Source organism: Capricornis sumatraensis, chromosome 8 (genome assembly GCF_032405125.1).
Source record: "Capricornis sumatraensis isolate serow.1 chromosome 8, serow.2, whole genome shotgun sequence".
NCBI classification, from domain to species: Eukaryota; Metazoa; Chordata; class Mammalia; order Artiodactyla; family Bovidae; genus Capricornis; species Capricornis sumatraensis.
In genome coordinates this window covers 5,203,187-5,229,895 of record NC_091076.1, presented here as the reverse complement: position 1 = coordinate 5,229,895, position 26,709 = coordinate 5,203,187, and the positions used below count along the sequence as shown (strand labels likewise).

General features: G+C 55.6%; 1 protein-coding gene across 1 annotated transcript in view; it reads left to right on the top strand.

The window, feature by feature from the left end:
- The window catches only part of LRP5 (LDL receptor related protein 5), a 121,951-nt gene that overhangs the window by 63,951 nt on the left and 31,291 nt on the right, over positions 1–26,709 (top strand). The window contains exons 6-11 of the mRNA XM_068978258.1: positions 6,744–7,140; positions 8,903–9,074; positions 16,945–17,161; positions 18,880–19,169; positions 21,765–21,991; positions 23,188–23,372. Coding sequence (XP_068834359.1) covers positions 6,744–7,140; positions 8,903–9,074; positions 16,945–17,161; positions 18,880–19,169; positions 21,765–21,991; positions 23,188–23,372 — 1,488 coding nt within the window. The remainder of the gene's footprint in view (positions 1–6,743; positions 7,141–8,902; positions 9,075–16,944; positions 17,162–18,879; positions 19,170–21,764; positions 21,992–23,187; positions 23,373–26,709) is intronic.

Sequence of the window (26,709 nt, the reverse complement as noted above, 5' to 3'; positions counted from 1 at the left end):
CTGGTGGGCTACTGTCCATGGGGTCACAAAGAGTCGGACACGACTGAGCAACTTCCCTTTCACTTTTTTCCCTTTAGTGAGATCTCTAGGTTCTTTACAGGTTCTTCCTTTCGGGTTTGGGTTTTGCTGTTTTCACGAAGCCTTGGGGACCCTCTGTGACGGAGAACCCACGTGCATTTCTAGCTGCTGCTTTGGGCTGGCTTCTCGGAGGGGAAGTTGCCTGGTCAGAGGGTCCCTAACCCACACTGCCATCCAGGAAGCGTGCACGAGACAGTCCCCTGGGAGGTGGGGACCTACTGACCCAGCTGGTAGCAACAGTCCTCTCACTTCTACCTGCAAGAATCCTCTTGCAATGCAAGCGGCCCATGTTCGATCCCTGGGTCAGGAAAATCCCCTGGAGAATTCCATGGACAGAGGAGCCTGGTGGGCTACAGTCCATGAGTTCACAGAGTCAGACACAATTGAGCGACTAACGCTTGGGCGTCCCTGGTGGCTCAGATGGTCAAGTTACCAAGAAGTTAGCCGTTTGTCATGTTTATTGATTGTGACTTTTGTCTTCTGTTAGTTTGTGTTTATGGACTTTGCCCGTTTATTACCGGGGTCTGGGTAGTTTTCTTGTTGATTTATATGCCTTTTAACTTTCTTTAAAATACTTAACGGACTTTATTTTTCAGGCAGTTTTAGGTTTACAGGGGAGTGGAGTGGAGAGCACTTGGAGTCCCTCTGTGTTCCCCCTCATTCCTGACGTGGTTTCCCATGTTGTCAGACTATAGTTCTGACGCTGTAAAAGTCCCACGTACTGTCCCACGGAAGGACTAGCAAACCCCAGCCCCCACCCGTAGGCCAGACGGCTTGCGGCCTGTTTGGGGGCAGCTGTGGGCTAAGTTCGGTCTTTACACGGTTGAACGAAGATCACGAGAGGAGTGTTTGGTGACCTGGGAAAGCGGTAGGACCTTCAGGTTTTGGCGCCCACGTAGGACGCTTTGCTTGCACGCCTTTGCTGACGTGTCAACTGTGGCAGCTTCTACACGCTGGTGGAGCCGAGGGGCCGTGAGAGGTGGCTGTGGCCTTGCAGAGCCTGGAGCGTTTGCCGTCTGCTCCTGGATGGAAGGCGCACAGAGCCCTGTGGGGACTGGAAGGCAGGCTGGAGGGTGTGGAGATGGCGCTGGTCACAGGGGCTTGCTCTGGCCTCTGTCCCGGGGGGCTCTGTGTGTCTCGTGGCCAGGCTCTGCTGCCCCGACTGCCTGCCCTTTCCACAAGGCTCCCTTGCAGACAAGGGTGGGCTCAGAGCTGCCCCGGCATTCAGCGTGCAGAAGGTGTTCAGAGTAGAGTCGTGGTCTGCTGGTCCACCCTCTGCGGGTACCCAGCCTCCGAGCTCAGATCAGACCCCACGGAAAGGGGGCGGTGGAGGGTTGCCCCACGCCTGCCTGCGGGGCTGCAGAGTGGCCTCCACAGCACCCCTGTGTCTGGAGTTCCTGCCCTTGAACCCGTCCTTCTGTGGAAAGTGTCCCCCCGCCCCATGCTCCCCAACTGTTGGGAACAGAATCATATCCCCCCCCAAAAGACAACGGTGAAGCCCGCAGCCTTGGAACCTGTGGATGTGACCTGATTAGGAGATAGTCTCTGCAGTGGGAACCAAGACAAGGTCGTGCTGTGCTTGGATGGGCCCGACACCCGGGGACCAGTCATCTTCTCGGAGGGCTGCTTAGACACAGACCCCAGGGAGGAGGGCGAGTTAAGACGGAGGCAAGCAGCCACAGCCCAGGGGGCGTCGGGGACTGCTGGCAATGACCAGAAGCTGCAAGAGGCTGAGAACGGCTCTTCCCAGAGTCTTTCGCGGGAGCTTGGCCCTGCCAGCACCTTGATTTTGAATATTTAATTAGTTTATGTTAATTTTATTGATGGATTGATATTTATTTTGTTTATTTTACTGAGTTGGCTGTGCCGGGTCTTAGTTGCAGCGTGTGGGATCTAGCTCCCCTACCAGCGATCGAAGCCGGGCCCCCTGCGTTGGGAGTGCAGAGTGTTGTTAGCCACTGGACCACCAGGAAGTCCTCAGCACCTTGACTTTTGACTTCTGGCCTCCTGGACTGTCAGAGAAGCAGTCTCTGCTGAAAAGAGCTGCCCAGTTTGCGGGGGATGTGGCTGCAGTGCTCGTTTGTGGGGACAGTGGCTCGGTCTGGATGCTATGTTGTTAGGGAGGAGGGCTTGAGCTGGATGAGTCCCTGGCATCAGGCTCTCCCTCCTGTCTCCTTATCCATTTTGAGGCGAACACTCTGCCGGGGAGGGCTGTGTCCCGAGCCCCATGCCTGACCCCAAGGCAGGGGTGTGCCCCTCTTTCCCGCGTGGGTGGATGCAGGGGGGGAGGGCAGCGGTCAGAAGCCGGCCGAGGAGGCTCCAGGGACTACTGCCCAGACAGCAAGGGAAGCTTTCACTTTCTTCGGCAGTGCCGCAGGGCAGGCTATTTGTTTAAACAACCCCAAAGAAAACCATTTGGCCAAACTGTTAAGTTTCTAAACAGTTTACTTTCCTGGTGTTTAAACAAAGTCCTCCCCAGGCCCTGTGTCTGGTCCCAGGGAGGGGGTTGGCCTCTCTTCCTGCTGGGCCAGCCCAGCGCCCTGCGCCCACTCCAAGGCCAGCTGCTGCTTGCGCCTCCCCGCAAACAACCCTGGAGGTCGCCCCAGTGAGCGTCTGCTGACCAAGGGGTCCAGGCCCGCTTTGGGGTCTTCTCTCTGCAACTGCCCTGCTGACCTGGCCCGGGACAGTACTCCCCATGTCTCCGTGTTGGGCTTTGCCTGCTCAGACCTTCAGGCTGACCAGGGCCAGACCTTGGCTTTCTCCTGGGGGTCCTGGTCTCTCTTTGTGTATGTGGTTGTTTTTTTTTTTGCAAAGCTCAACTAAAAACCTCAAAGGCTCCGTGGCCCAAGGGGTGTCAGAGGAGCCCCCCAACCCCGGTTTGGAGTCAGTCAACACCTACAGATTTATCCCAGCATTTAATTGCTGCCTCAGCCACAGAGACTTGATTCTAGGAAACACTGATGATGGGGCTTCCTGATGGTGGGGTGTGCTCGAGGCTTTGTATTGACTGGTTACCTGAGGGCTGGGTCTGGGCACACTTCGCCCCTGGTGGCTCTGCGCCCATTGGGGACAGGTTGCTGGAATCTGTTGCATCCGGGTTCACAGCCCTGTGGATCCCAGAGGCTCCTGCTGGAGCCGAGAGCCCTAGTCTCAGCCAGCCCCCTTCGCAGGTGCCCATGACCCCTGCTTTCCTCCCAGCGCTGGTTCATTAACGGTCTTGCTCACTGAAGGTCTGTGTCCTGTAACAGCAGGAGCACCCTGCGGGCAGTTCCCGTATCTCTTCTGTCCACTTCCAACCCCAGCACGTGGTTCGGGGCCTGGCCTGAAGCTGCTGCCCACAAAGCCACTGGTGGGGCAACCAGGCCTGCTGGGCCGGTGCGCTGGCCTTGGGCTTCCTGCATGTGCCAGCTCTGGGGATTGAAGTGTTCATGGTACCTTATTTTTCCCACTTGCTGCTGTGTGTCCTTGGGTGAGGAGCTTAACCTCTCTGTGCGGCGGGATTCCTCTGCAGTAAAACGGAGCATGAATCCACCTCAGAGGTTGTTGTGAGGATGGTGCTATCTTGGATAACTGTGTCTGTAGGATCATGGGAACAGGGATGGGTGAAACAGGCTCAAAATATGTTTGGGAACCAAGTGTCTGGTTCCCTAAGGAACCAGCATTTTCTGGGCACTCTGGCCAGCTCCCGTGGGGGCAGATTAAGGCAGAACCCACCATAGAGTCTGGTTTATGATTCTCCTTGATATCAGGGCTAGATGGGGACTCCCATCAGGTCAGGCTGAGTCTTCACTCTAAATGAGGAAACCAAGGCCCAGAGAGGGCTAGAGACCTGCCCCAAGTCACACTGCAGGAGCGGGTCCAGGAAGTATCTGCCCTGAATTCTCTCTGCTTGTCCTGGGATATTGGCACCTGCTCTAGGCAGGGCCTTGTGTTGGGCTGCAGAGAGCAGAGCGGGGTATGGGCCAGCATCCCTGTGAGGCAGTAGGTGGGGTGCCTGTGTGTGTGTGGTCCCTCTGACCACTTGGAGGGGAGGCAGGGATGGCTTCCTGGAGGAGGAGGCAGCCCGTGACCTGGCCCTTGAAAAGCAGCCCTGATGTTACTAGGACGTTTTGGGAATGGAGCCCAGCAGAACTCCCCTCCTCTCTGTCCGCCATACACCAAGCCAGAACTTGCATCAGCGCCTCTAGCTAAAGCTGGGTTCGGGGAGGCTCCCAGTGAAGCGGGGTGCCTGGGCGCCTTCTCCAGCACTCCCTGCGGCTCCCGTTTTACCCCATCTGCCTCAGTTTCCCCAGCCCTCAGTTCGTGAAGCCGTTGCTGTCCGTGAGCACCCTCCAGTGGGGGAATCGGGTTACGAACACGGGGCCTTGGATCAAGTTCCTGCCCTCACTGGAAATGCAAGGCAGGGTGACCCCAGAATCGCTCTGCAAAACAGCGGGTTCCGAGGGCTCCACCCTGAGGCAAGAAGCTGATCGGCTGTTTGAGGCCTGTGGCTGGACCAGGCATGAGGAGACCCGCGCAGTAGGGTGCAGAGCCCGGTCCTGGGGGCCTCGGCATGAGGGGTGCCGGGTTGGTCCCCACCCTGTCGGCAGCCCTCCCTGCTGTGTGACTTCAGCCGGGTCTCTGCCCGTTCTAGGCCTTTCGTCAGACCAGGCAAGGGGCCCCCTGAGTGCCAGAGGTGGCTTCTGAGCATAATCTTTTTGCTTCTGTGGATCCTCGAGACCAGAAAGGGGCCAGAGTGAGTGAACGGGTGGTGGTGGGGGAGGGCCACATCCTGGCCCCAGCAGCCTCTCGGGGTGTCCGGGTCAGGGCTGGCCAGCACCCCCAGAGCCCTACACCTGAGGCTCTGTGCAGTAGCACGCGAGGCTACCTCGGCCGGAAGTTCTGATGACTCCGTGGGAGGATCCAGGACGTGTTTTGTTCAGGGCAGATTCTGCTCAGAGGCTGAGACTCTCTTTGCCAACGATTTATCTGACACAGGTTCACCATGGGGAACTATGATTTATGCTGTTAATAGTTCACAAGTCGGTGCCGTAAGGAATACTGTCTCTTAATAAGTCAATGAAGAAATAATGTTTTATCGCCAAGTCGTGTCCGACTCTGCGACCCTAGGAGTGCAGCACTCCAGGCTCCCCTGTCCTTCAGTGTCTCTTGGAGTTTGGTTGGTGATGCCATCCAGCCATCTCATCTGCTGCCCCCATCTCTTTTTGCCTTCAATCTTTCCTGGCATCAGGGTCTTTTCCAGTGAGTCGACTTTTCCCATCAGGTGGCCAAGTATTGGAGCTTCAGCTTTAGCATCAGTCCTTGCAATGAATGTTCAGGGTTGATTTCCTTTTACAATGGACTGATTTTTGTTCTTATGGTCCAAGGGATGCTCAAGAATCTTCTCCAGCACCACAGTTCGAAAGCATCCATTTTTTGGTGCTTAACCTTCTTTATGGTCAGCTCTCACATCCCTGTACTCAAAACCAGTTACATTATTGTTCCAGGCAAAGGGGAGGCAAGAGCAGTTAAGGTGCGCCTTTCAACGAGCTGTTTCTCTGTAGAGTCAGTCCATCCAGTTAAAAGCTGCATATCGGCTGCTGGCTCAGGTCCCTTGCTAGTGGGCGACAGCGCCTGTTGGATGAGCAAGGTGGGCTGCTATCAAGGTCATCACTCAGGGGCCTTACACGGCTCTCCCATGGTCCGTGTGGAGGAGCCTTTCCAGGGCAGGAACAGCTGTTTCCTCCCTTCCTGAGATGGCCGCACGCTTTCACAGCACTGCTGACCGGGAGTGGCCTGGCCATGGCTGGAGCTCTCAAGATCTCTGGAGAGCAGTGTAGGTCAGCCAAGCGTCTCCTTGCCCAGGACTCACAGACTTTCAGTATTTAGAGTCTAAATGTCCTTTGAGTCATCGTCCCTATCAAGAAGCCCCCCAGCAGAGCCTGGAGTCTGTCACCAGCTGAACGTATCAGCCATGAAAGGTATCGATGATGTCACCCTGGCTTGGCTTCCTCCATGTAAACAGATTCACCTTTAGATCAAAACAGCTTCACTGTAAATAAGCCGATTGGAAATCACAGCAAATCAGTAACACAACAACGCACAATACGGCCAGGGTGACAAAGGGGAAGGCGCTTACCGGTGTTGGTGAGATGGCCATCTGGGAAGGATGGACTTGTGATGGTGTGCGTGGTCACTGGACCTGAAGCTGCCTTGCTGGGTGGGTACAGGGAGGCAGGGTGGGCTTCAGGGAAGAGGTGGCATTTGAGTCCAGTGGGAGCTTTGAGGAGTATGGTGAGCAAGCAGGGCCTGGAGCCCAGAGCCTGGGCAGGACTGGTTACTGGGGCTGTTTGTGGCCAGGAGAGGGGCTTGCAGGGGAGAAGGCGGACCGAGCAGGAAGCAGCTCTCGTAGTGGCTGAAGTCAGATGGCTGTGTGGCTTTCGACTGGCTGCTTAACCTTTCTCTGCCTCTGTTTTCTGTAAGATGGTGATAGAAATAGCTCCAGATGAACTAGGGATCATGTAGGAAGATCCCGTGAATATTCCCTAACCTTACCTGCCCCAGGAAGGAAGCCCCCGGGACCTGGCCAAGCCCCTCCCCTGCCGCAACCCCCACCCCCACCCCCTCCCTGCAGGCCCGCTGTGCCGCCCGCCTCTGACCCCGCTGTTCGTGTGTGTCGGTCACAGGGGCAGAGGAGGTGCTGCTGCTGGCCCGGCGGACGGACCTGCGGAGGATCTCGCTGGACACGCCGGACTTCACGGACATCGTGCTGCAGGTGGACGACATCCGGCACGCTATCGCCATCGACTACGACCCGCTGGAGGGCTATGTCTACTGGACGGATGATGAGGTGCGGGCCATCCGCAGGGCGTACCTGGACGGGTCGGGGGCACAGACGCTGGTCAACACCGAGATCAACGACCCTGATGGCATCGCGGTCGACTGGGTGGCCCGCAACCTCTATTGGACCGACACCGGCACCGACCGCATTGAGGTGACGCGCCTCAACGGCACCTCCCGCAAGATCCTGGTGTCCGAGGACCTGGACGAGCCCCGCGCCATCGTGCTGCACCCCGTGATGGGGTAAGGCTGGGAGGGGCCGCTGGGAGCCAGGCTGAGGGGGGGCCGGGGGTCCCGGAGCTTTCTCCCCTTCAGGAGGAAGCAGATGTCTGGTTTAGGAGAGCTTGCCTTTCTAATGAGCTCCCAGGTGACGGGCTGATCTGGGAACTAGACTGAGAAGCTCCAACACACAGCTTGGCTAGGTTTATAGAAAACCCTAGAGACCTTGGGTAAGTCATTTCTCACCCTGGGCTTCAGTCTCCTCACCTGCTGTCCACCATGAAATATTTGGGCCAGCAGTGGTGACGAGAGTGACGGCCACCGTAGCCCTTACTCCATGCGTGCCGAGTCTCTTCTGTGCACGTTCCATGCTGCAGGCACGTTTCCCTCTTGCCCTCACCTGCCGGGGTAGGTCCGTTGGAGGACGCTGAAGCCCAGAGAGGTTAAGTGACTCACCCAAGGTCACACAGCTGGGAGGCGGGACTTGGACCTGGCAGTCTGGTTCCAACGTTCCCCTGTAGGATTCTGTGAATCTTGTCCATCAGGGTAGGAGCCTTTCTGAGACACCCTCTGGCCCCAGCGGCTCAGAGGGTAGCAGCTGAGCACCTTCCTGCAGCTTCATGACCGAGAAAGGAAACTGGCAGACCCCAAGTTGGGAGGCGGGAAGCCCTGAGAGCTCTTGAGGGCTGGGGTTGGGGCTGCAGGGAAGCTCCCTGCCCTCGGTGTGGGATGGGCCCCCCTCAGTGGGCCCAAGTCCTGGGCACGGCCTGGAGGAGCTGGAAGGGCAGTCCTGGGAGGCAGCCCCAGGGGCGATCGCTGGGTGTGGGGGGTGGGTAACTGAGCTGCGCTGGCCGCAAGCATGGTAACTGGAGCACCCAGGGGTCTCCGGGTGCTCTTCCTTTTTCCCCTGGGGCTGAGGCTCCGAGTGACCTGACCCTGCAGGAGGCCTGGTGGTGGGTAGGCTTGCAGCCCTTCTGCCCGGGGAGCCTGTGCTCTCGGCCCTGCTCCGTGTGGAGCTGCCTGTCTCTAGAAGCCCAGTGGCACGGTCCTCGGGGTGGGTCACAGGGCTGTGGCTGGACAGGCCTGGGCCTTGAGCCCCGAGCACCGTGGAGTCCAGGGTGGGGCGGACCGGCAGACAAACACAGCTCCGTATCATCTGCCGGAGAGCAGGACCGTCCCTCGGGGAGGGCAGGTGGGCATGAGAGGCCAGTCCCCTGGGTCTGCAGGGCAAGGAGGCAGGAGCTTGTCACCAGTGATGGGAGCCGGGCTCTGGGCTGGGGAGACGGGGACATGCTCCCCCGCTGCCCTGATGGAGGCTGTCAGGTCAGTGCCTCTGCTGGCCTCACTCGGGGGCCTCGTCCTCCCTTGTGAGATGGGGTCGGGTCCTTCCCAGTGCTGGGTGTGCTCAGGGCACAGTTCTGGATGCTTCCCTGGACTGAAGTGTGCACGCAGACACACAGGCATCTCACTTTGCTTCTCGGGTCAACAGACAGCCTGTTGCCTGCTGTGCTTGGCATGCACGGCCCTTGAGGTACTTGAAGGAGGTTCCACTATGCCTCCCTCTCTCCCTCTGGGCGCTCGTTCCCTGCAGCCCCGGGACCCTCGGCGGGTCTCTGCTGGCTGCAGTTCCAGAGCCCCGCCTGGTTAAGCCCCTGCTGTTCCCCACAGAGCCCCTGGTGCTGCCCATGGGCTCAGATGTGATGAGGGTGGGCACCGTTCTCAGTCCCAGGGGTGGACCCAGGACATGACAGACGGGCAGCCTCACAGACGTGTGCTTCTTCTCCAGCCTCATGTACTGGACCGACTGGGGGGAAAACCCCAAAATCGAGTGCGCCAACCTGGATGGGCAGGAGCGGCATGTTCTGGTCAATACCTCCCTGGGCTGGCCCAATGGCCTGGCGCTTGACCTGCAGGAAGGCAAGCTCTACTGGGGAGACGCCAAGACGGACAAAATTGAGGTGAGCTTCCCCACTGGGGATCCCCCGCTGTTACGTGGAGGTGGGGGCACGGCCCGTCAGCCCCTGGCCCTGGGGCTTTCCACCTTCTTGGGTCCTGCCTGGAGCACGGGGCAGACCCTTCTGGCGTGTTTTTCAGGGGTGAAGGGCTGCAGGGTGAGTTTTCTGGAGGTGGCCTGAGCATTCCTGGAGGACTGGCTCGTGTGTTCCTGCCATGGGCTGTGCCCCCTTGGGTCTCAGGGTTTGCCTCTGAGCACCCAGTGAGCGCCAGCTCTGCCGCACGTCTGGGTAGACGTGCCCAGCAGATGCTTCTCCGTCTTTATGCCAAGTCGCTTCAGTCGTGTCTGACTCTAGGCAGCCCCACGGACTGTAGCCCACCAGGCTCCTCTGTCCATGGGACTCTCCAGGCAAGAATACTGGAGTGGGTTGCCATGGCCTCCTCCAGGGGATCTTCCCGACCCAGGGATCGAACCTGCATCTCTTGCATCGTCTCCTGGATTGCAGGTGGATTCTTTACCCCTGAGCCACCGGCTTCTCCGGTGCGCCCCTCAAAGGACAAATTTCGTGAACCTTGGGGATCAGGCCGTCAGCCCAGGTGCAGACGCCCCTCTTGGGGTTCCATGGAGTCAGGGCTTCAGGAGAACAGCCTTGGGTGAGGGCCCGCGTCTCCTTTCCTGATGGCATCCTCGTACTCCAGGCAGGCGGGACGGTCAGAGGAGGCCCCTCCGGGTCAGCCCGGCAGCGGGGCGTCTTCTGGCAGTGGTTCTGTCTCCAAGAGGTTATGCCCCACCAGAGGCTAAGGCGCCGAGCGTCTTCTCCAGCATGTCTGGCCAGGTTGCCTTGGAGGGGAGAGGGGAGTCTCTTCAGCATGATCATGCCCGTGGCCTGGCTCCAGGTTCCGAGCCAGGGCACCGGCAGAAAGGACCCCCACGTGGAGTCAGCCGGCTTCCCTTTGAAGCGGGCGGCGGTCCAGCTCCTGCTTCATGGGGCAGCTGCAGCGGGTCCCCTGGGGCGAGTGGGGAAGAGAACCGAGCCCTGGAGCCCACGAGGCGGGGATTCCTCTGGCCTCTGCTGGCCGGTGGTGGCAGGACGTGGATGGATCTGTGGAACAGGGTCCAGAGACCGTGGCGGGGTGCGGGGGTGGCAAGGGAGGGGGCTGCGAAACCTTGCAGGTGGGCCTCCTGCCGCCTCATCTGTGACAGCGTCCTGGGCGGCAGGGTCAGGCCAGCCCAGGTCAGCAGCCCCTCAGGGGGCTTAGCGCGGGGTGGCTCCCAGTGTGGGGTGCGGGTGGGGTTGGGCTTGGGGCTGGCTCGCCCGGGGAGACAGCCCTGAGGCGCCCTCCCCAGTCTCGGGCACCAGAGGTGGACTGGTCAATCAAGGTTGGAGCCATCTGGGGTGTGTGTGGGTGCGGGCTGCCTCCCATGCAGCCCCAGAGCTGCCTGTGACTCCTGCCCTACTTACTTGGGTCTGGAGTTCCCCTGTGGTGCTTCCTTAACCCTCGTCCTGAGTCTGGAGCCCTTGGGGGTGGAAGTTCCTGCCACCGGTGATCAGCCCTTCCTGTGACTCTGGCCACACCCGGGGCCCCGGCCTGTCATCCACTTCCTGCTCCCAGCCAGGCTCCCAGCCCCTACTCCAACCTGCCCCTGCTCTCTTGCGCCACGAAGTTCAACTTTATTGGTAAAAGTATCTGGGACTTGCTGGCTCCCTATTTAGTCTCAAATCGACGGCCCCTTTGGCCCAGCATCTCCCTCCTTTTCTCTCTGACTTGCTTCTTGGTAGACGCCAAGCCCATGACACCCTAGCGAGGGTTCTCCCCCCGGCGGATCCATCCATCCAGGGCTTGTTTTCGAGGCCACATGCCCAGCTGCTCCGGCTCTCTCCCCCGGAAGCATCGATTCTTGGGCACTCAGATTTCTTTATGGTCCAACTTTCACATCCGTACACGATGTGAAACAGCCAGAGCTTTTGACTGTATAATGAAATACATCCTTCATGGATCACAGCCTTGTTGTAGCAAAGGGGCTTGCAGATTTCATTATATATTTCACAAGTGTGATAAGAATAGCAATAAAGTGCTCAATAAATGTACTGTGCTGAAGCCATCCCCTGACCCTGGCCTGTCAAAGGACTGTCTTCCACTAAACTCGTCTCTGGTGCCAAAACGGCCGGGGACCGTTGAAGGGGAGGCAGGAGTCCCGCCCTTTATTAATCCTGAAACAAGTAGAGCGTGTGCACAGCCCTGTGCGCACGCCGTGATCGGGCAAGGTCCCTGGGTGGCAGTTTCAGCCGTTCCTGAATAAGAGCAAGGTCGAGTCTTGCCCTCTGTGGCCTTGTGGTATCTTCTAAAGCTTCCTCCCTGGGGCTTCCCTGGTGGCTAAGACTGTAAAGAATCTGCCTGCCAAGCAGGTGACTGGGATTCAGTCCCTGAGTCGGGAAGATCCCCTGGAGAAGGGAATGGCTACCCACTCCAGTGTCTGGAGAATGCCGTGGACAGAGGAGCCTGTCGGGCTCCAGTCCACGGAGTCACAAAGAGTTGGACACGACTGAGTGGGTAACCCTTTCAGTTTCACTTCTCCTCAGGGTTGCTCTGACACCCGGCGGCAAGAAGCAGAAGTCTCATGGGCCAACCCCATAGACCTGTTTGGCCCATCTTTGAGGCAGGAAGTGTCACTTTTGTGTGGGTTACCTGGTACTTGCTGGAAGCCCTAGGGGTCACCCGGACTCCTTGCGGCTCCCACCCCCACCCCGATGCCCTGGGGAGCTGATGTCCTTGCAGCTGACGTCTGCAGTCACGGTGGATGCTGGTGGGAAGTACCCAGCGGGGATTGTCCCCCCCAGGGGGGCAGGTGGGCCAAGGAGGAATTACAGACTAAGATGAAAATACATCCGTCCCCCTGCTCCTGACATTTCCTGAGTTGGTGGAGGTGACTTCCAGCACACGTGGAATAAACCCTCATTGGAGGAGTGACGGATGGGCTGTGTGTCTAGGTCCACGAACCCTGGGGAAGAAGGGTGCAGGACCCCTGAGCAACGGGGCCACAAGCTCTGCGGGTATGTGTGGGTATGTGTGTAAGATCTTTTGAATTACATGAATCAAAATAACCAGGGCAGTTTTAATTTGGGTTTTATGTGAGTATAGTTATTCCATCAGAGAGCAGAACTCTTTTTCCTTGTTTCTTTTTTTTTCCAGTTATTATTATTATGTTTTAATGTAGGCTATTTCTAATGTCTTTATCAAATTTGTTACAACACTGCTTCCTTTTTCTTAAAAATGTTTTGGGTATTTTTTGGCCTCGAAACATGTGGGATCCCAGCTCCCTGACCAGACATCAAATCCACACCCCTCTCATTGGATGGCGAAATCCCATCCACTGGACCACCAGGAAGGTCCCTCTTTTCCCTTTAAGAGTCATGCTTTCAAAGGATTGGTCCTGGGAATCACACCCCTTTGCATGGCTAAGTGCTGGAAACAGCATTCAGTGTAAGGAAAGTGCACTTCAGATGACTTTTCGGGGTCCTCTGGTTGGCGGGTGGCCATGCAGACCCCACAGCAGAGGGTCCTGCCCCTTGGACGTGGCTGAGGGTGAGCTGCTCTGGGGTCTGCGCACCCTTCCTCCCTGCGCACAGCTGTTGTTCTGCAGGTCGTGCAGTGAGCTGCTCGGGGGATGGGTGTGTTCTTCCTGCCACCCCCTGCTTCCCCTACCTCAGACCTGGGTCTGGTGTGTTAGGTCAGCTGAGCATAGGAGGCCGGAGGCCTAGAGGTCAGAGAGAGCACGCTGCACGCGGGCCCCTTCCACATCTGGCTTGGCCATTTGGACATAACTTCCTGGAGGCATCTAGTTTCCTTTCCTGAAAATGAAGGGCAGGGGAATTTCTCGAGCAGGGGTTGAAAACTGTGGACCGGAGGCTAGACTGCCTGATTTGTGCCACTATCAAATGCTTGGGGGTTTCTACACTTAGCTTTCTGCTGACCTGCGTGGCTCATGGGATCTTAGTTCCCTGACCAGGGATTGCACCTGGGCCCAGCAGTGAAAGTTCCGAGTCCTAACCACTGGACCGTCAAGGAATTTCTTACACTTTTAAATGAAAACAATCAAAGGAGTAGTATCTCATGGCATGTGAAATTTATATGAAATCCCAATTCTTTTGTTTTTTGCACAAATGAAGTGTTATTGGGACATATTCCATTCCGTTCAGCCGCTTAGTCGTGTCCGACTCTTTGCAACCCCGTGGACTGCAGCATGCCAGGCATCCCTGTCCCGGAGCTTACTCAAACTCATGTCCGTTGAGTTTGTGATGGCATCCAACCATCTCATCCTGTCGTCCCCTTCTCCTCCTGCCTTCTATCTTTCCCAGCATCAGAGTTTTTTCCAATGATTCAGCTCTTCACATCAGGTGGCCAAAGTGTTGAAGCTTCAGCTTCATCATCAGTCCTTCCAATGAATATTCAGGACTGATTTCCCTTAGGATGGACTGGTTGGATCTCCTTGCAGTCCAAGGGACTCTCAAGAGTCTTCTCCAACACCACAGTTCCAAAGCATCAATTCTTCGGCACTCAGCTGTCTTCATAGTCCAGCTCTCACATCCATACATGACTACTGGAAAAACCAAAGCTTTGACTAGATGGACCTTTGTTGGCAAAGTAATGTATCTGCTTTTTTTAAAAAATATAAATTTATTTATTTTAATTGGAGGTTAATTACTTTACAATATTGTATTGGTTTTGCCATACATCAACATGAATCCGCCACGGGTTGTCTCTGCTTTTTAATACACTGCCTAGGTCGGTCATAACTTTTCTTCCAAGGAGCAAGCGTCTTTTAATTTCATGGCTGCAGTCACCATCTGCAGTGATTTTGGAGCCCCCCCAAAATAAAGTCTTTCACTGTTTCCATTGTCTCCCCTTCTATTTGCCATGAAGTGAGGGGACCAGATGCCATGATCTGAGTTTTCTGAATGTTGAGTTTTAAGCCAGCTTTTTCACTCTCCTCTTTCACTTTCAACAAGGGGCTCTTTAGTTCTTCACTTTCTGCCAGAAGGGTGGTGGCATCTGCATATCTGAGATACTGGGACACACTCACACTTATTTTAGGCTCCCTCCGTGGCTGTTTTTCTGTGACAATAACCTTATGGCCTCAAAGCCGAAAATATTTACGCTCCTTTTCAGAAACTGCTTGGTAGCCCCTCTCCTGGATGGTCCGCCTCCCGTGCTCTCTCCCGGCCCCCATGTTGTCGATCTCCCGGGTTCAGATCTGTTCTTTCTGGATTCTGTTCTGATGCGTTCTGTTCTGTGCTGATGGATGGGTTCCCGTGTCTGTCTGCTCGCCCTCCATCAGAGGGCCAAGGGAAGGTGAGGGTCCCCGAGTTGGGCCCAGAGGGAGCCTGGGGGGCTGACATGTGTCTCGCTGTAGACAGGCCGTACTCGTCGGTTCCAGGATTTGGGAAAGGCCTGGCCTAGCAGAGTTACTTTAACAGATGTGTTGGGTTTGGTCAAGGTGTGCTGAAAGCTGCTGTGAAAAAGGCTGCCGTGGGATCATTTATTTTCTTGAGTGTTAGAGTCTTGATGTTCTTCCAAGTTGGAGGGCTTGCTCGGTGTTTCATGGGGTCTGTAATTGTGCAGAGAGGAAGCAGGGAGGCCTTCCGAGGCAGAGGGGTGCCCTGCCAGCCCAGAGCCGCGGGTCTGTGCTTGTGGTGGGAGCCACCAGCCTGGCCCTGGGGAGCAGCTCACAGCCTCCCGCGCTTTGTTCTGGAAAACCGAGACGGCAGGGTGGGGGCGCACAGGCAGAAACAGGGAGGTGCTTCTGGGCAGCGTCCGCCCCCCTCAATCGTCCTGAGTCTTCCATGGGCTCACGGTCATCATTCCTAAGCTGGGAAAATGTACTTCCTCACGTCGGTCAGTGGAACGTGCGCTCACTTATGTCTGGAGTGGAGTTATTAAAGGAATGGAGAAACTGGACCTAGAGAAGGATGAGAAACGTCTCTAAAGAGACACTGCTGACCCTCCGGTGTATAGCGGGCGAGTCTTTACTTTCCAGGCGTGGATTGTTTTTGTTGTATTGATCTGTATCCACAGCCCCTGCCTAGCCCTGGGCATTCAGTGTCAGAGAAGGAGCAGGCGTGCCGCCTGTGTGTTTGTGAGTGTGAGACGGGCCGTGTGTTCTTAGAGACACTCTTCCTCTTGCTGTGCACTTCCTCAGGCGAGACCCCTTCCCAGGTCCAAGCGCTGTGTAAAGCGTGTGTTCACCATCTTTACGTGCCTTCGTGTTGTGGGGCCAAAACCACATCCAGCACCCTAGACCAGCTTGGAGTGTTCCTGCACCCATTGTCTGACCCCTGCGGCTAACCCGCGGGCCAGGAGCGGGGCCCAGAGCGCTACCCAGAAATCCTGCTGCCCGAGGTCTGCAAGCCAGCTCGTGACACAGGAGATGGTCCCTCACCTGGGCGGCTCATTGTGCCCCTTGGGGGCCTGTACCTGGCCTTCCAGTTCTGATGTGATTGCCCCTGGTTGGGGGCCAGCCACAGTTTGGTTAAGTTCCTAGGAGATCTTAGCTGCTCCCCTTAATTACAGGTGGATAGACTGAGGTCCGTGGGGTGCAGGGACTCGGCCGTGGACAGAGCAGGGGTGGGGTCCCCGGTTGCAGGGTCCCTGGCTGCCTACCCCGCCCCCCACCATTTGACCCAGCAGTTTTGAGTTTTGTCCGGTGCTGTCCAACAACAGAGGACCAAAGTCTTTTCTGTTCAAGACGTACCCGATCTGTCTTACGTGTGTGCCACCTGCACAACAGAAGGCTTGGATCCTCTCTGATGAGCTGGAAATATAGTCTGGCTGCAGGAGGCCTGTTGAGACTGGCCTTTAATTCATCGTGTCTCTTTGGTCGTGGCCTGAGAGCCCAAAGTTCGGATGCTGCGTTTTCGTCGTCTTCCTTTGCACATCAGCTTCTATTGGATTATCTGTCATCACAAGCACGTCTTATCCTGTTTGTCTGTGTGTTTCGGTTGGTTAAGGCGTTCTTACGTTTGACAGTACTTTTCTCCTCTGTGGCTTTTGTGGTTGATGCTTTTAATCAGCACTGACTCTTCAAGAAGATTTAGCTTTTACATCTCAGAGTCAGCGGCCACCAGCGTGTGTCTGCGAGGGCTTCCCTGGTGGCTGAGCAGTAAGGAAGCCACCTGCCAACGCGGGAGATGCAGGTTTGATCCCGGAGTTGGGAAGATCCCATGGAATAGGAAATGGCAACCCTGTCCAATGTTGTGCCTGGGAAATCCCGTGGTCAGAGGAGCCTGGTGGGCTATAGTCCATGGGGTCACAAAAGAGTTGGGTAGGACTTAGCGACTCAACAACAAGTATGTCTGGGGTTGGATATCGGCTTAGAGCTCTGAGCTCAGACTTAGAAGCAAAAGTGTCCTCCGAGTTCACCTGGTCCTGACCGAGCAAGAAACTAGTCCACAGGCAAGTGGGAGGCCTTGTCTGGGTTAGTGCGTTCGTGCTCCAGCCTTTTGAAACTGGGCTCTGTGTCGGGGGTAGTGATCAGTGCCTTCTCATGCTGCGTCTGGGCAGACATTGCTAATCAATGAGCCTATCCCTGGTCAGAGACCCTACACCTCGGTACTCCAGGCAGCCGAGGCCAGCCGATCAGCGATGGAGAGGCAGAGGATACCTGTTTGCCTTGCCTGCCCCTCTCAGCACAGCATGCACACCCAGGTCAGGGAGGCAGTAGGGAAGAGGCCCTGAATGGCACCATCACTGAAGACGTCATTCCTCCAGCTGCCTCAGTGGCATGGTGCCCGGCCTGGCCAGATGCTGCTGGGGCCCGTCCCATTCCAGGCCGCTCAGGCCCGAGGCTGGCTCAGCCCCGTGTCTGCCATCCTGCAGGTGATCAACGTTGATGGGACCAAGCGGCGGACGCTCCTGGAGGACAAGCTCCCGCACATTTTCGGGTTCACGCTGCTGGGAGACTTCATTTACTGGACCGACTGGCAGCGGCGGAGCATTGAGCGCGTGCACAAGGTCAAGGCCAGCAGGGACGTCATCATCGACCAGCTGCCCGACCTGATGGGGCTCAAGGCCGCGAACGTGGCCAAGGTCGTCGGTGAGTCCGGTCAGCTTCCCCCTGGGGGCCAGCCCTGCCACAGGCTGGTGGCTCCCCTTTGCCACAGGCAGCTGAGCTGGAGGCTGAAGCTGGGAGTGTACGTGCCGGGCTGTGGCACCTGCTCTGGGGCTGGACAGGGCAGGAGATGGTGAGAATACCAGGACATGGGGTATGGACCGGGCACAGTGAGTGGGCACGGCTGGCAGTAATTGCTCTCACCGTGGCTAACACTCATCTACTGTGTGCCAGGCTCTGGCTAAGCATCTTAGTACAGCCCTCTACACTAATGACAAGGTGGCCCCGTTCGTACTGGGGCATACAAATGGGTGGCTGAGCTCAGGACTCACACCTGGGGCTGCCCCGACCTCATTGCTGAGCTGGACTGAGATCGTTGTCCAGTGTGACAGGCTGGACCCTAAAATGCACACCGTTTATCTAAAAGCTGGGATCTGTAGAAAGTTCCCTTAACACAGTGACTTGTCTCTTTATGACTAGGATTCCCAGTGCAAGTCCACAAGCTACACTGGGGACAGCAGTGTCCAGCTGTGCCGGGGAGACAGAAGCGGGGATGGGACAGTGGGCTCTGTGGGGACCCGGGGTCCCGGTGCCTAGTCCTACACCTTCTCATCAGAGACAGTTAACCTTTGCTGGAGGGAGGGACGGGGGACTGACCAGAGAGGCCCCAGGGCTTGCCGTCAAGTTGCTTCTGGTCCAGTGGGTGAGCTCTGCTGCCAGGCTGGTGAGTAGAGCTGAGATGTGAAAGTGATACCTGGCTTTAAAATGCAAGGGAGGGCATTTGAGCGTGGAATTTGGGGAGCAGGTGGGGGGCAGGGTCTGCCTGGCAGAAGGGACAGCTGAGCATAGGCCTGGAGGTGTGGCCTGAGGGGCACTTGGGGGGTGGGGCGGGGACGGTGCACCCCTGTCTCCAGGAGAGGCCTTCGGTCTCAGCCTGCCCTCCTGAGACCAGATGATGGAATCAACACACTTGGTTTACCAGCCGCCTTGGCAAGCATGCTCTTTATCTACGGCAGAGTGCGAGGCCCACCAGTGAATGGGTGTTTGAAAAGCAAAGAATAAAGCCTCAGAGATAAGAAATGTGATGCCTCCATGGGGGGTGATTTAAAGTTGAGAAATTGGGTCCCTTCCCACCTCTCTCCTTCTCTTTCTCGTCGGGATTTACTGAGAAAGATGGCAGAGAGGATTTCTTTTTTTAGCTGAAATATTTAACATGAAATTAAAGCCAATTTTAACAGCTCTGCGGCAGAGTGAGTCTAACAGGCTGGCCCAAAATAAAATGTATGCTGACTACCGTCTGCTGGAATAAGAAACAGGCGCCTTGGGCCGTGCTGGGTGAATCTGAGATTTCGAGGGCGCTGAGAATGTCGGGGACTCAGAGGAGGAACCATCTGGGTGGTGACTTGGGCTGCAGTCTGGCTGGTTAGCAGGCACGGATAGGCCAGGCCCAGTGGGCAGGGGGAGCAGAGGGCGAGGCGTCCCCAGGCGGCCTTGAGGAGGGGGGCGTTCAAGTGTGCAGGGAGGCCTGGGGCCCGGAACCTTGCTCCGTCCTGTCCTTGAGCCAGGGGGGCCTGGGTTTCCACCAACCTTACCTGCTGTCCCCTAGTGGTGCCTGGGGGAAATGAAGCCACATACAACCGGGGAGCCACTGCCCCCCCCATTGCAGGGCCACTGGGGCCTAGCACCTGTGTCTTTCCGTCCAGGAACCAACCCGTGTGCGGACAGGAACGGGGGCTGCAGCCACCTGTGCTTCTTCACGCCCCGCGCCACCAAGTGCGGCTGCCCCATCGGCCTGGAGCTGCTGAGCGACATGAAGACCTGCATCGTGCCCGAGGCCTTCCTGGTGTTCACCAGCCGGGCCGCCATCCACCGGATCTCCCTGGACACCAACAACAACGACGTGGCCATCCCGCTCACGGGCGTCAAGGAGGCGTCTGCCCTGGACTTCGACGTGTCCAACAATCACATCTATTGGACTGACGTCAGCCTGAAGGTATGGCGGTGGGGTGTCCTGCTGTTCACCTCTCCTGTGAATACCTGCCGGCGATGGTATCACCTCAGAGGCTTAAAGAAGGCTTTCTTTTTTTAATAGGGGGGCTTTCTTTTTTCTTTTTGGGGGGCCATACCGTGTATGATCTTAGCTGTCCAGTCAAGAGAGAGCACGATGCATGATCCCCCTGCGTTGGGAGCAGAGTGTTAACCCCTGGACCCCTGGGAAATCCCTTAATGTATTTTTTTAATGATTTATTTCTCTGGCTGGGCCAGGACTTTGTTGTGCAAGCGGGATCTTTGGTCTCAGCGCGTGGGATCTAGCTCCCCGACCAGGGGTTGAACCCAGGCCCCCTGCATGGGGAATGTGGAGTCTTAGCCCCTAGACCAACAGGGAGTCCCAATAGTTTTGTTTTTTTTTTTAATTGAAGTTTAGTTGCTGTACAGTGTCAGTAGCGAGAGCACGGTATAGTGATTGACCATTTTTGAAAGCTTATACTCCATTTATCGCTACTGAAATTATTGGCTATATGCCCCGTGTGGTCCAGGGTATCCGTGTAGCTTATTTTACACCTAATCGTTTGTACCTTTTACTCTCCTACCCTGATGTTGCCCCCTCTTCCCTCTCCCCACTGGTATCCACTGTGTCTGTGAGTCTGCTTCTTTTTTGTTATAGTCACTAGTTTGTTACAATTTTTAGATTCCCGGATAAGTGATACGCCAGTGTATTTGTTTTTCTCTTTCTATGCTTATGACAAAGCATAGTACCCTCCAAGTCTGTGCATGTTGTTACAGATGGCAAAATTTCATTCTTTTTTTATGGCTGAGTATAAAAAATTAAAACAACTGTAGGGAGTTCCTTGGTGGTCCAGTGGCTAGAACTCTGTGCCTCCACTTCAGGGGGCACAGTTTCTATCCCTGGGTTGGGGAACTAAGATCCCGCAAGCTGCAGGGTGCAGCTGAAAATAAAGTTTTAAAAATTAAAACAAAAATTTAGAAAAATATTTATTATGGCTTGATTCAAACCAGTAGAACACTAGTGAACCCATGTTAATACCTAAGCATGAATGATTACAGTGAGCAGATCCGGTGGACACACAGGTGGCTATTTCTAGAGTGATTATGTATCCATGCGTCTTTTGCTTCACTCCACTCACTGCCTCACAAGGGCCCACTTACTTAACAAACTTTCTTTGTTCTGGGTGCTAATGTAAATATCCTGGATTAATACAGGAGAGCCTCCTTTATCTTCTCAAGTAGAGTTTGGCAAACTGGTCCTTGGGCCAGCCTCCTCATTTTGTCAGTAAAGTTCTGTTGGAACACTGGTGCCCCTTTGCCTGCGGACCGTCCGCACCTGCTTTGTGCCGCTGTCGTTGCGTGCTGGTTCACTTCAGTCGTGTCTGACTCTTTACGACCCCAGGGACTGTAGCCCACCAGGCTCCTCTGTCCATGGGATTCTCTAGGCAAGGATACTGGAGCGGGTTGCCGTGCCCTCCTCCAGGGGAGCTTCCCGACCCCAGGGCGAACCCGCATCTCTTGTGTCTCCTGCGTTGGCAGGCGTGTTCTTTACCACTAGCGCCACCTGGGAAGCCACTAGGCAGTGGCAAATCCACGGACCCTGTGATACCTGAACTATTTACCAAAAACGTCCTCTAACCCCTGTTCTAAAGCACGGGACAACTGCAACGGTGTCATCACCTACCTTTTATTCTACCATTGGTATTACATGGTTCGTAAGGTTTTTTCCTGATTTTAAAAGTCATAGGGTTCACTGTAGAAAAAGAGAAAAATATACAGAAAAAGTATCAAGAAAAAAATAAAACATCCACACCTCCATCATTTCAAGTCAGCCGCTGATGTCATTTTAGTGTGTTTCCTTGGATTTTCCCCTTTGTTAGTGTTTCTCATAATCAGTCATGTGCTTCATAGAATTCTGTATCCTGTGGTTTTTTTTTATCACATTATAACATATTTTGTTAAGCTATTACAAACTCTTTAACATAATTCTTTAAATGTGTAAATTATTCTATTGTGCATATATTTCTTAATCATTGCCTTATTTTAAATGGCCTTCCAGTTTTTTTCCCAACTCTAACCCATACCACAGTAACAGATATCTCTGTGTATAAAGTCTCTTTGTATTTTCTTTCCTTTGAATAACATTTCAAGAGGAAGATTACTGGGTGAAAGATCCAACGATTTCTTTTTTAGGATGTAACTATTTTGAAGGGTCCTGAGACATGTATATATACTATAGCTTATATAATGATATATTATTTTATAATTATATGCTATTATATAATATGTTTACATAGTTTAGAAAAGTATGTATCATATATATATATGTATATATATAGCCAAATTATTTCTTTTAAAAAGGTTGTGTTTTAAAAGTTCCTTTAAAAACTCAAATGTTGAGGGGGAATAGATAGAAGAAATAAAAAGAATAGAAACTCAAATGTTGTGATCTGGCCCCTCCTCAGTGGCTGGTCAGTTGCTGATAGTGGTTATGGTTAGCAGTCGCTCCAGCATCGCCTGGTGAGATGTCTGCCGAAACCCTGGTTCCTAACGGGTGGCCTCTCCTCCTCCCCGCTCCCAGACCATCAGCCGGGCCTTCATGAACGGGAGCTCCGTGGAACATGTGATCGAGTTTGGCCTCGACTACCCAGAAGGCATGGCTGTCGACTGGATGGGCAAGAACCTCTACTGGGCAGACACTGGGACCAATAGGATCGAAGTGGCCCGGCTGGACGGGCAGTTCCGGCAGGTCCTCGTGTGGAGGGATCTAGACAACCCGCGGTCGCTGGCCCTGGACCCCACCAAAGGGTAAGGGCCGCTTTGCCAGCCTGTGCGGCCATGCCCCCACCACCTCTCCACACCAGCCAGTGCAGTGATGCCCCGAGGCACACGGCTGCCCGCTGCCTGTCAGCGCCGCAGTTGAGAGTAGTAATGACCGCTGTGAGCTTGGAGGTGGCTGGGACCAGCAGGATTCTTGGGGGGTCATCTGGTTCATTTCACAGTCGGGACACTGAGGCCCAGAGCAGAAGGAGGAAGGAAGGGAGGCCCCCGTATCAGGCACCACTGCCTGGGCCCTCTCAGGGGAACCTCTCGTCAGAGCGCTCAGGGGCCTTGCCAGGGAGGGTGTCTTTGTACCTGATTTCACGGATGCAGAAACGGAGGCTCGGAGAAGCTCAGTGACTGAAGGTCACTGAAGGTCATGTCAGTGGGCCAAGAAGTCCTGTCCAGACCCCTGTCCGGAGCTTCTCCTCCTGGCCTCGTGCAGCTGCTTGGCTGCAGATTAAAACCTCCCTTGCGAGGCACATGCTTTGATCTGTCAAGCAGCCTGGGGGCCCTGTCCTGGGGCCAGAGGGCTGGGCGGCACCTTCCTCTGCCTGCAGCGCTCACCCCGTAAAGCATCAGTGATGTGTAGGGAGCACCCCAAACCCGGCCTGCTGCGTGCTGTTAGGGAAGGAAGATTTCTGCAAACAAAGGGAGGGTCCAGATTTCAGTGAAAGAACCAGGAAACACAAGTCTGAGATGGAGGTGTCTTCCCCAGAGCTGCTGAAGAGCCAGGAAAGAGGACCTTGGTGGAGGTGGAGCCAAGTTCGAATCCCGGCCCTGCAAAGCCTGTTTGTCTCGGGGTCTTGTTTTCTTCCTTCTTTGAGGAAAGGGACTGTACGCCCTGATTGGCCCACATTCTCCTGTCCAGCCTACTTAGCATTTGTCCCTGAAACGGGGTCCCCGCCTGGATGTCCTGGCACATGGCCACCACGTTTGTGCACGTGAACAAGAGTATCAGGGCTTAGCTTGCAGGAGGGCTGCTGTGCAACCCCAGGAGCCAGGAGCCAGTTCCGTGGCCGCTCCTGGAGGGACAGTGGGCTGGGGGGGCTCCAGATCTCCCCTCGTTCCTGCTTCCTATACGACGCCTTCAGCACGGCCCAGGAGATGGCGGCAAGCAGGCTTCCTGCCCCGATTCGGGGTGGACACGCTGACGGCACCCGCCCTGCTCCCGTGTCTTCCAGCTACATCTACTGGACTGAGTGGGGCGGCAAGCCCAGGATCGTGCGGGCCTTCATGGATGGGACCAACTGCATGACACTGGTGGACAAGGTGGGCCGGGCCAACGACCTCACCATCGACTACGCTGACCAGCGTCTCTACTGGACGGACCTGGACACCAACATGATCGAGTCGTCCAACATGCTGGGTGAGAGCCGGTGGGTCCTGCCGGGAGGGGGCGCCCCTGGTGGGGTGTCAGCCACCCTCAGCCCCCATGGCACTGTGCCCTCGGGCTTGCAAGGTGTGAACGGGCCCCAAGTCCTGACCCACCCTGCCACCAGAGGTGTCCCTTTCTGCCGCTGCTGACGTTGCGTAGAGGCCCTGGTGCTGACAGCCGGGTCCAGACCAACCCCAGGCCAGGATTCTAATCTGACCTGACACCACAGAGCATAGGTTTTCAGTGATGGGGAAACTGAGGCCCTGGGAGATCACGGGACCTGTGTAAGGTCACCGAGCACTGCTCAGCCCCCAGGACCACATGCTCCCTCTCCATCCGACCCTGAATTCCTCCTGGGTACCAGGCATCGTTCTGGGGCCACTCAACACCCTGGGATGAGATTAAAAACAAAACCCAGGGCTTCCCTGGTGGTCCAGTGGTTAGGATTCCACCTGTCAAGGCAAGGACATAGGTTCAGTCCCTGGTCAGGGAAGATTTCACGTGCCGGGGGACATCTAAGCCCCTGGGTGACTAAGCTCCTGCACCACAACTCCTGAAGCCCATGCCCTAGGACTTGTGCTCCCAACAAGAGAAGGGAGTGCTCCCCATACACGGCAGCTAGAGAATGCCCACAGGCAGCAACAAAGACCCAGCGTAACTGAAAACACATAAATAAATAAAAAGCCAGAAAAAAAACCCCTTATTCCATATCACCTAGCTGTGAGGGCAGGATTGGAACCTAGAGCATGACTGGACTTCTTGGTGGTGGAGGGGGATGGCTGTCTTGGGTGGTACCAGTTGGTGGAGCTGCCCTGTACAATTGAGAGAATTTGGCTGCCTTTCTTACCGCTGCTGCTGCTGCCACCTGTGGTAGGCACAGTTGTGCCCACTTTACAGATGAGGAGACTGAGGCCTTGGTGGGCCAAACCGCTTGTCGCAGGTACTGTGTGAACAGAGCTAGGGCCAGAAGCTCTGTGTCCTGGTTTCTGCTTGCAGTGGGGCTGCACTCGCCCTGCACACTGACTGTCCTGGTTCGTGGGGCCCGGAGCGAGGCTTGACTGCGTCTTCGAGGCCACCACGCCAGCCCTGCAGGGAGTTATAAGAGGCTGGTGGCAGGTGGGAGACTTGTTGCAGCACAGCTGTGGTTGCCCGAAACAATTAAGCTCCCTGATTACCCCAGAGTGATGACACACTCAGAGGAAAGCCAGTGAAAGCCCTGGAAACCCGCCCAAGCCTGCAGGCCGAGGGCAGTGGGTGCATCCGGCCGGGCTGTTTGCTGCCGTGGCAGGTTTCCCGCTGAACAGCACAGATGTGTTCAGAGCGCTTGGTTAACAACAGGGGAGGCCCCCGTGGGAAGAGTGCCTCTGTGTAAGAGCTGAGTGTGGATTGTGAGCCTGGGTTTTGTTTTGTTTTGTTTCTTCCACTTTTCTCCTTTAAAAAAAAAATCATTTTCAAAACATTATTTCAAATCGTGCCATAGATGATTTCCGTTCCGCTTCCTCCTGCTCCCACATAGGAGGAGCACGTCCACACGTCTCTGATTTGTTTTCATGGGCTTCATTGTTTTAAAAACTATTTATTTGGCTGTATGGGGTCTTAGCTGTGGCACGGAGGATCTTCCTTCGATCTTTAGTTGCAGCACGCAAACTCTTAGCTGTGGCATGTGGGATCTAGTTCCCGGATCAGGGATTGAACCCCGGTCCCCTGCATTGGGAACGCGGAGTCTTAGCCCCTGGACCACCAGGAAGATTCCCATCATTGGCATCATTTTTACCGTAAAATAGAGCATATGTGTATATGGGTTCTGCAGTGACTCAGTGGTAAAGAATCTGCCTGCAATGCAGGAGACGCAGTTTCGATCCCTGGGTTGGGAAGATCCCCTGGAGGAGGAAATGGCAACCCGCTCCAGTATTCTTGCCTGGAAAAAATCCCATGGACAGAGGAGCCTGGCAGGCTATAGTCCACGGGGGTCACAAAGAGGTGGACACGACGGAGTGACTCGGCGTGCACACAGAGCTTATGTGAGGCGTTCGCACAACACACTTTGCCGGGGGAAGACTTAGGACCCCACACTGGGGTCGAGGTCGAGTGTCCCCAGGCCCCGCATGTACTCTTTCCCTCCTGTGGGGCTCAGCCCCCCTCTGCGCCCTTTCCACCATGCGCCGTCCCAGTTGGCCCTGAGCCTGCCTGTTGCTGCTGTAGCCCCAGCAGCTGCCCACAGGCGTGTGTGTTCCGCACGTGGCTGCCCGGTGGTCAGACCCTGGTTCATTTGACAAGTCCTTTGCTGCTGGCGTTAGCCTGAGCAGCCGTATCCCCAGATGGGGTCAGTGGGCTACAAGCAAGGTGTGAGCCTGGCCCCCTCCCTTCCGGGGGCTGCTGCCTGGGCCCAGTGCCTTTTCCATCTTCTGGAGGCTGCCTGCCTCCTTGCCTCGTGGCCCCTTCCTCCAACTTCAAAGCCAGCTGTAGCGACCAGCCCCTCTCACTGTCCTGTTCTCTCTACCCTTGTGTTTACACCGGGTGTCCTGGGATAATCCAGGATCATCTCTGCAGTTCAGAATCTTTAATTTAGTCACACCTGCAAAGCCCCCAGCCATGTAAGGCATGATGTTCACAAATCCTGGAAATTAGAATGTGGACCTCTTTGGAGAAGAGGGAGTGAGTGAGTGAAAGTCACTTGGTCGGGTCCAACTCTTTGTGACCCCATGGACTGTACAGCCCATGGAATTCTCCAGGCCAGAATACTGGAGTGGGTGGCCTTTCCCTTCTCCAGAGGATCTTCCCAAGCCAGGGATCGAACCTAGGTCTCCCACATTGCAGGAGGATTCTTTGCCAGCTGAGCCACCTGGGAAGCCCAAGAATACTGGAGTGGGTAGCCTATCCCTTCTCCAGAGGATCTTTCCTACCTAGGAATTGAACCGGGGTCTCCTGCATTGCAGGCAGATTCTTTACCAACTCATCTATGAGGGAAGCCCTGGAGAATAGGGATTAGAGTGTTATTCTGCTCATAACTCCTTGTTGTTCAGTTGCTGAGTCATGTCTGAATCTTTGTGACCCAATGGATTGCAGCACTCCAGGCTTCCCTTCCTTCTGTCTCCCAGGGTTTGTTCATATTCATGTCCATTGAGTAGGTGTTGCTATCTATCTCAGCCTCTGCCACCCCCTTCTCCTTTGGCCTTCAGTCTTTCCCAGCGTCAGGGTCTTTTCCAATGAGTCCCACCTGGTTCCTCTGTCCATGGAATTCTCCAGGCGAGGATACTGGAGTGGGGGGCTTCCCAGGCGGCTCCATGGTAAAGAATCTGCCTGCCAATGCAGGAGACACGGGTTCCAA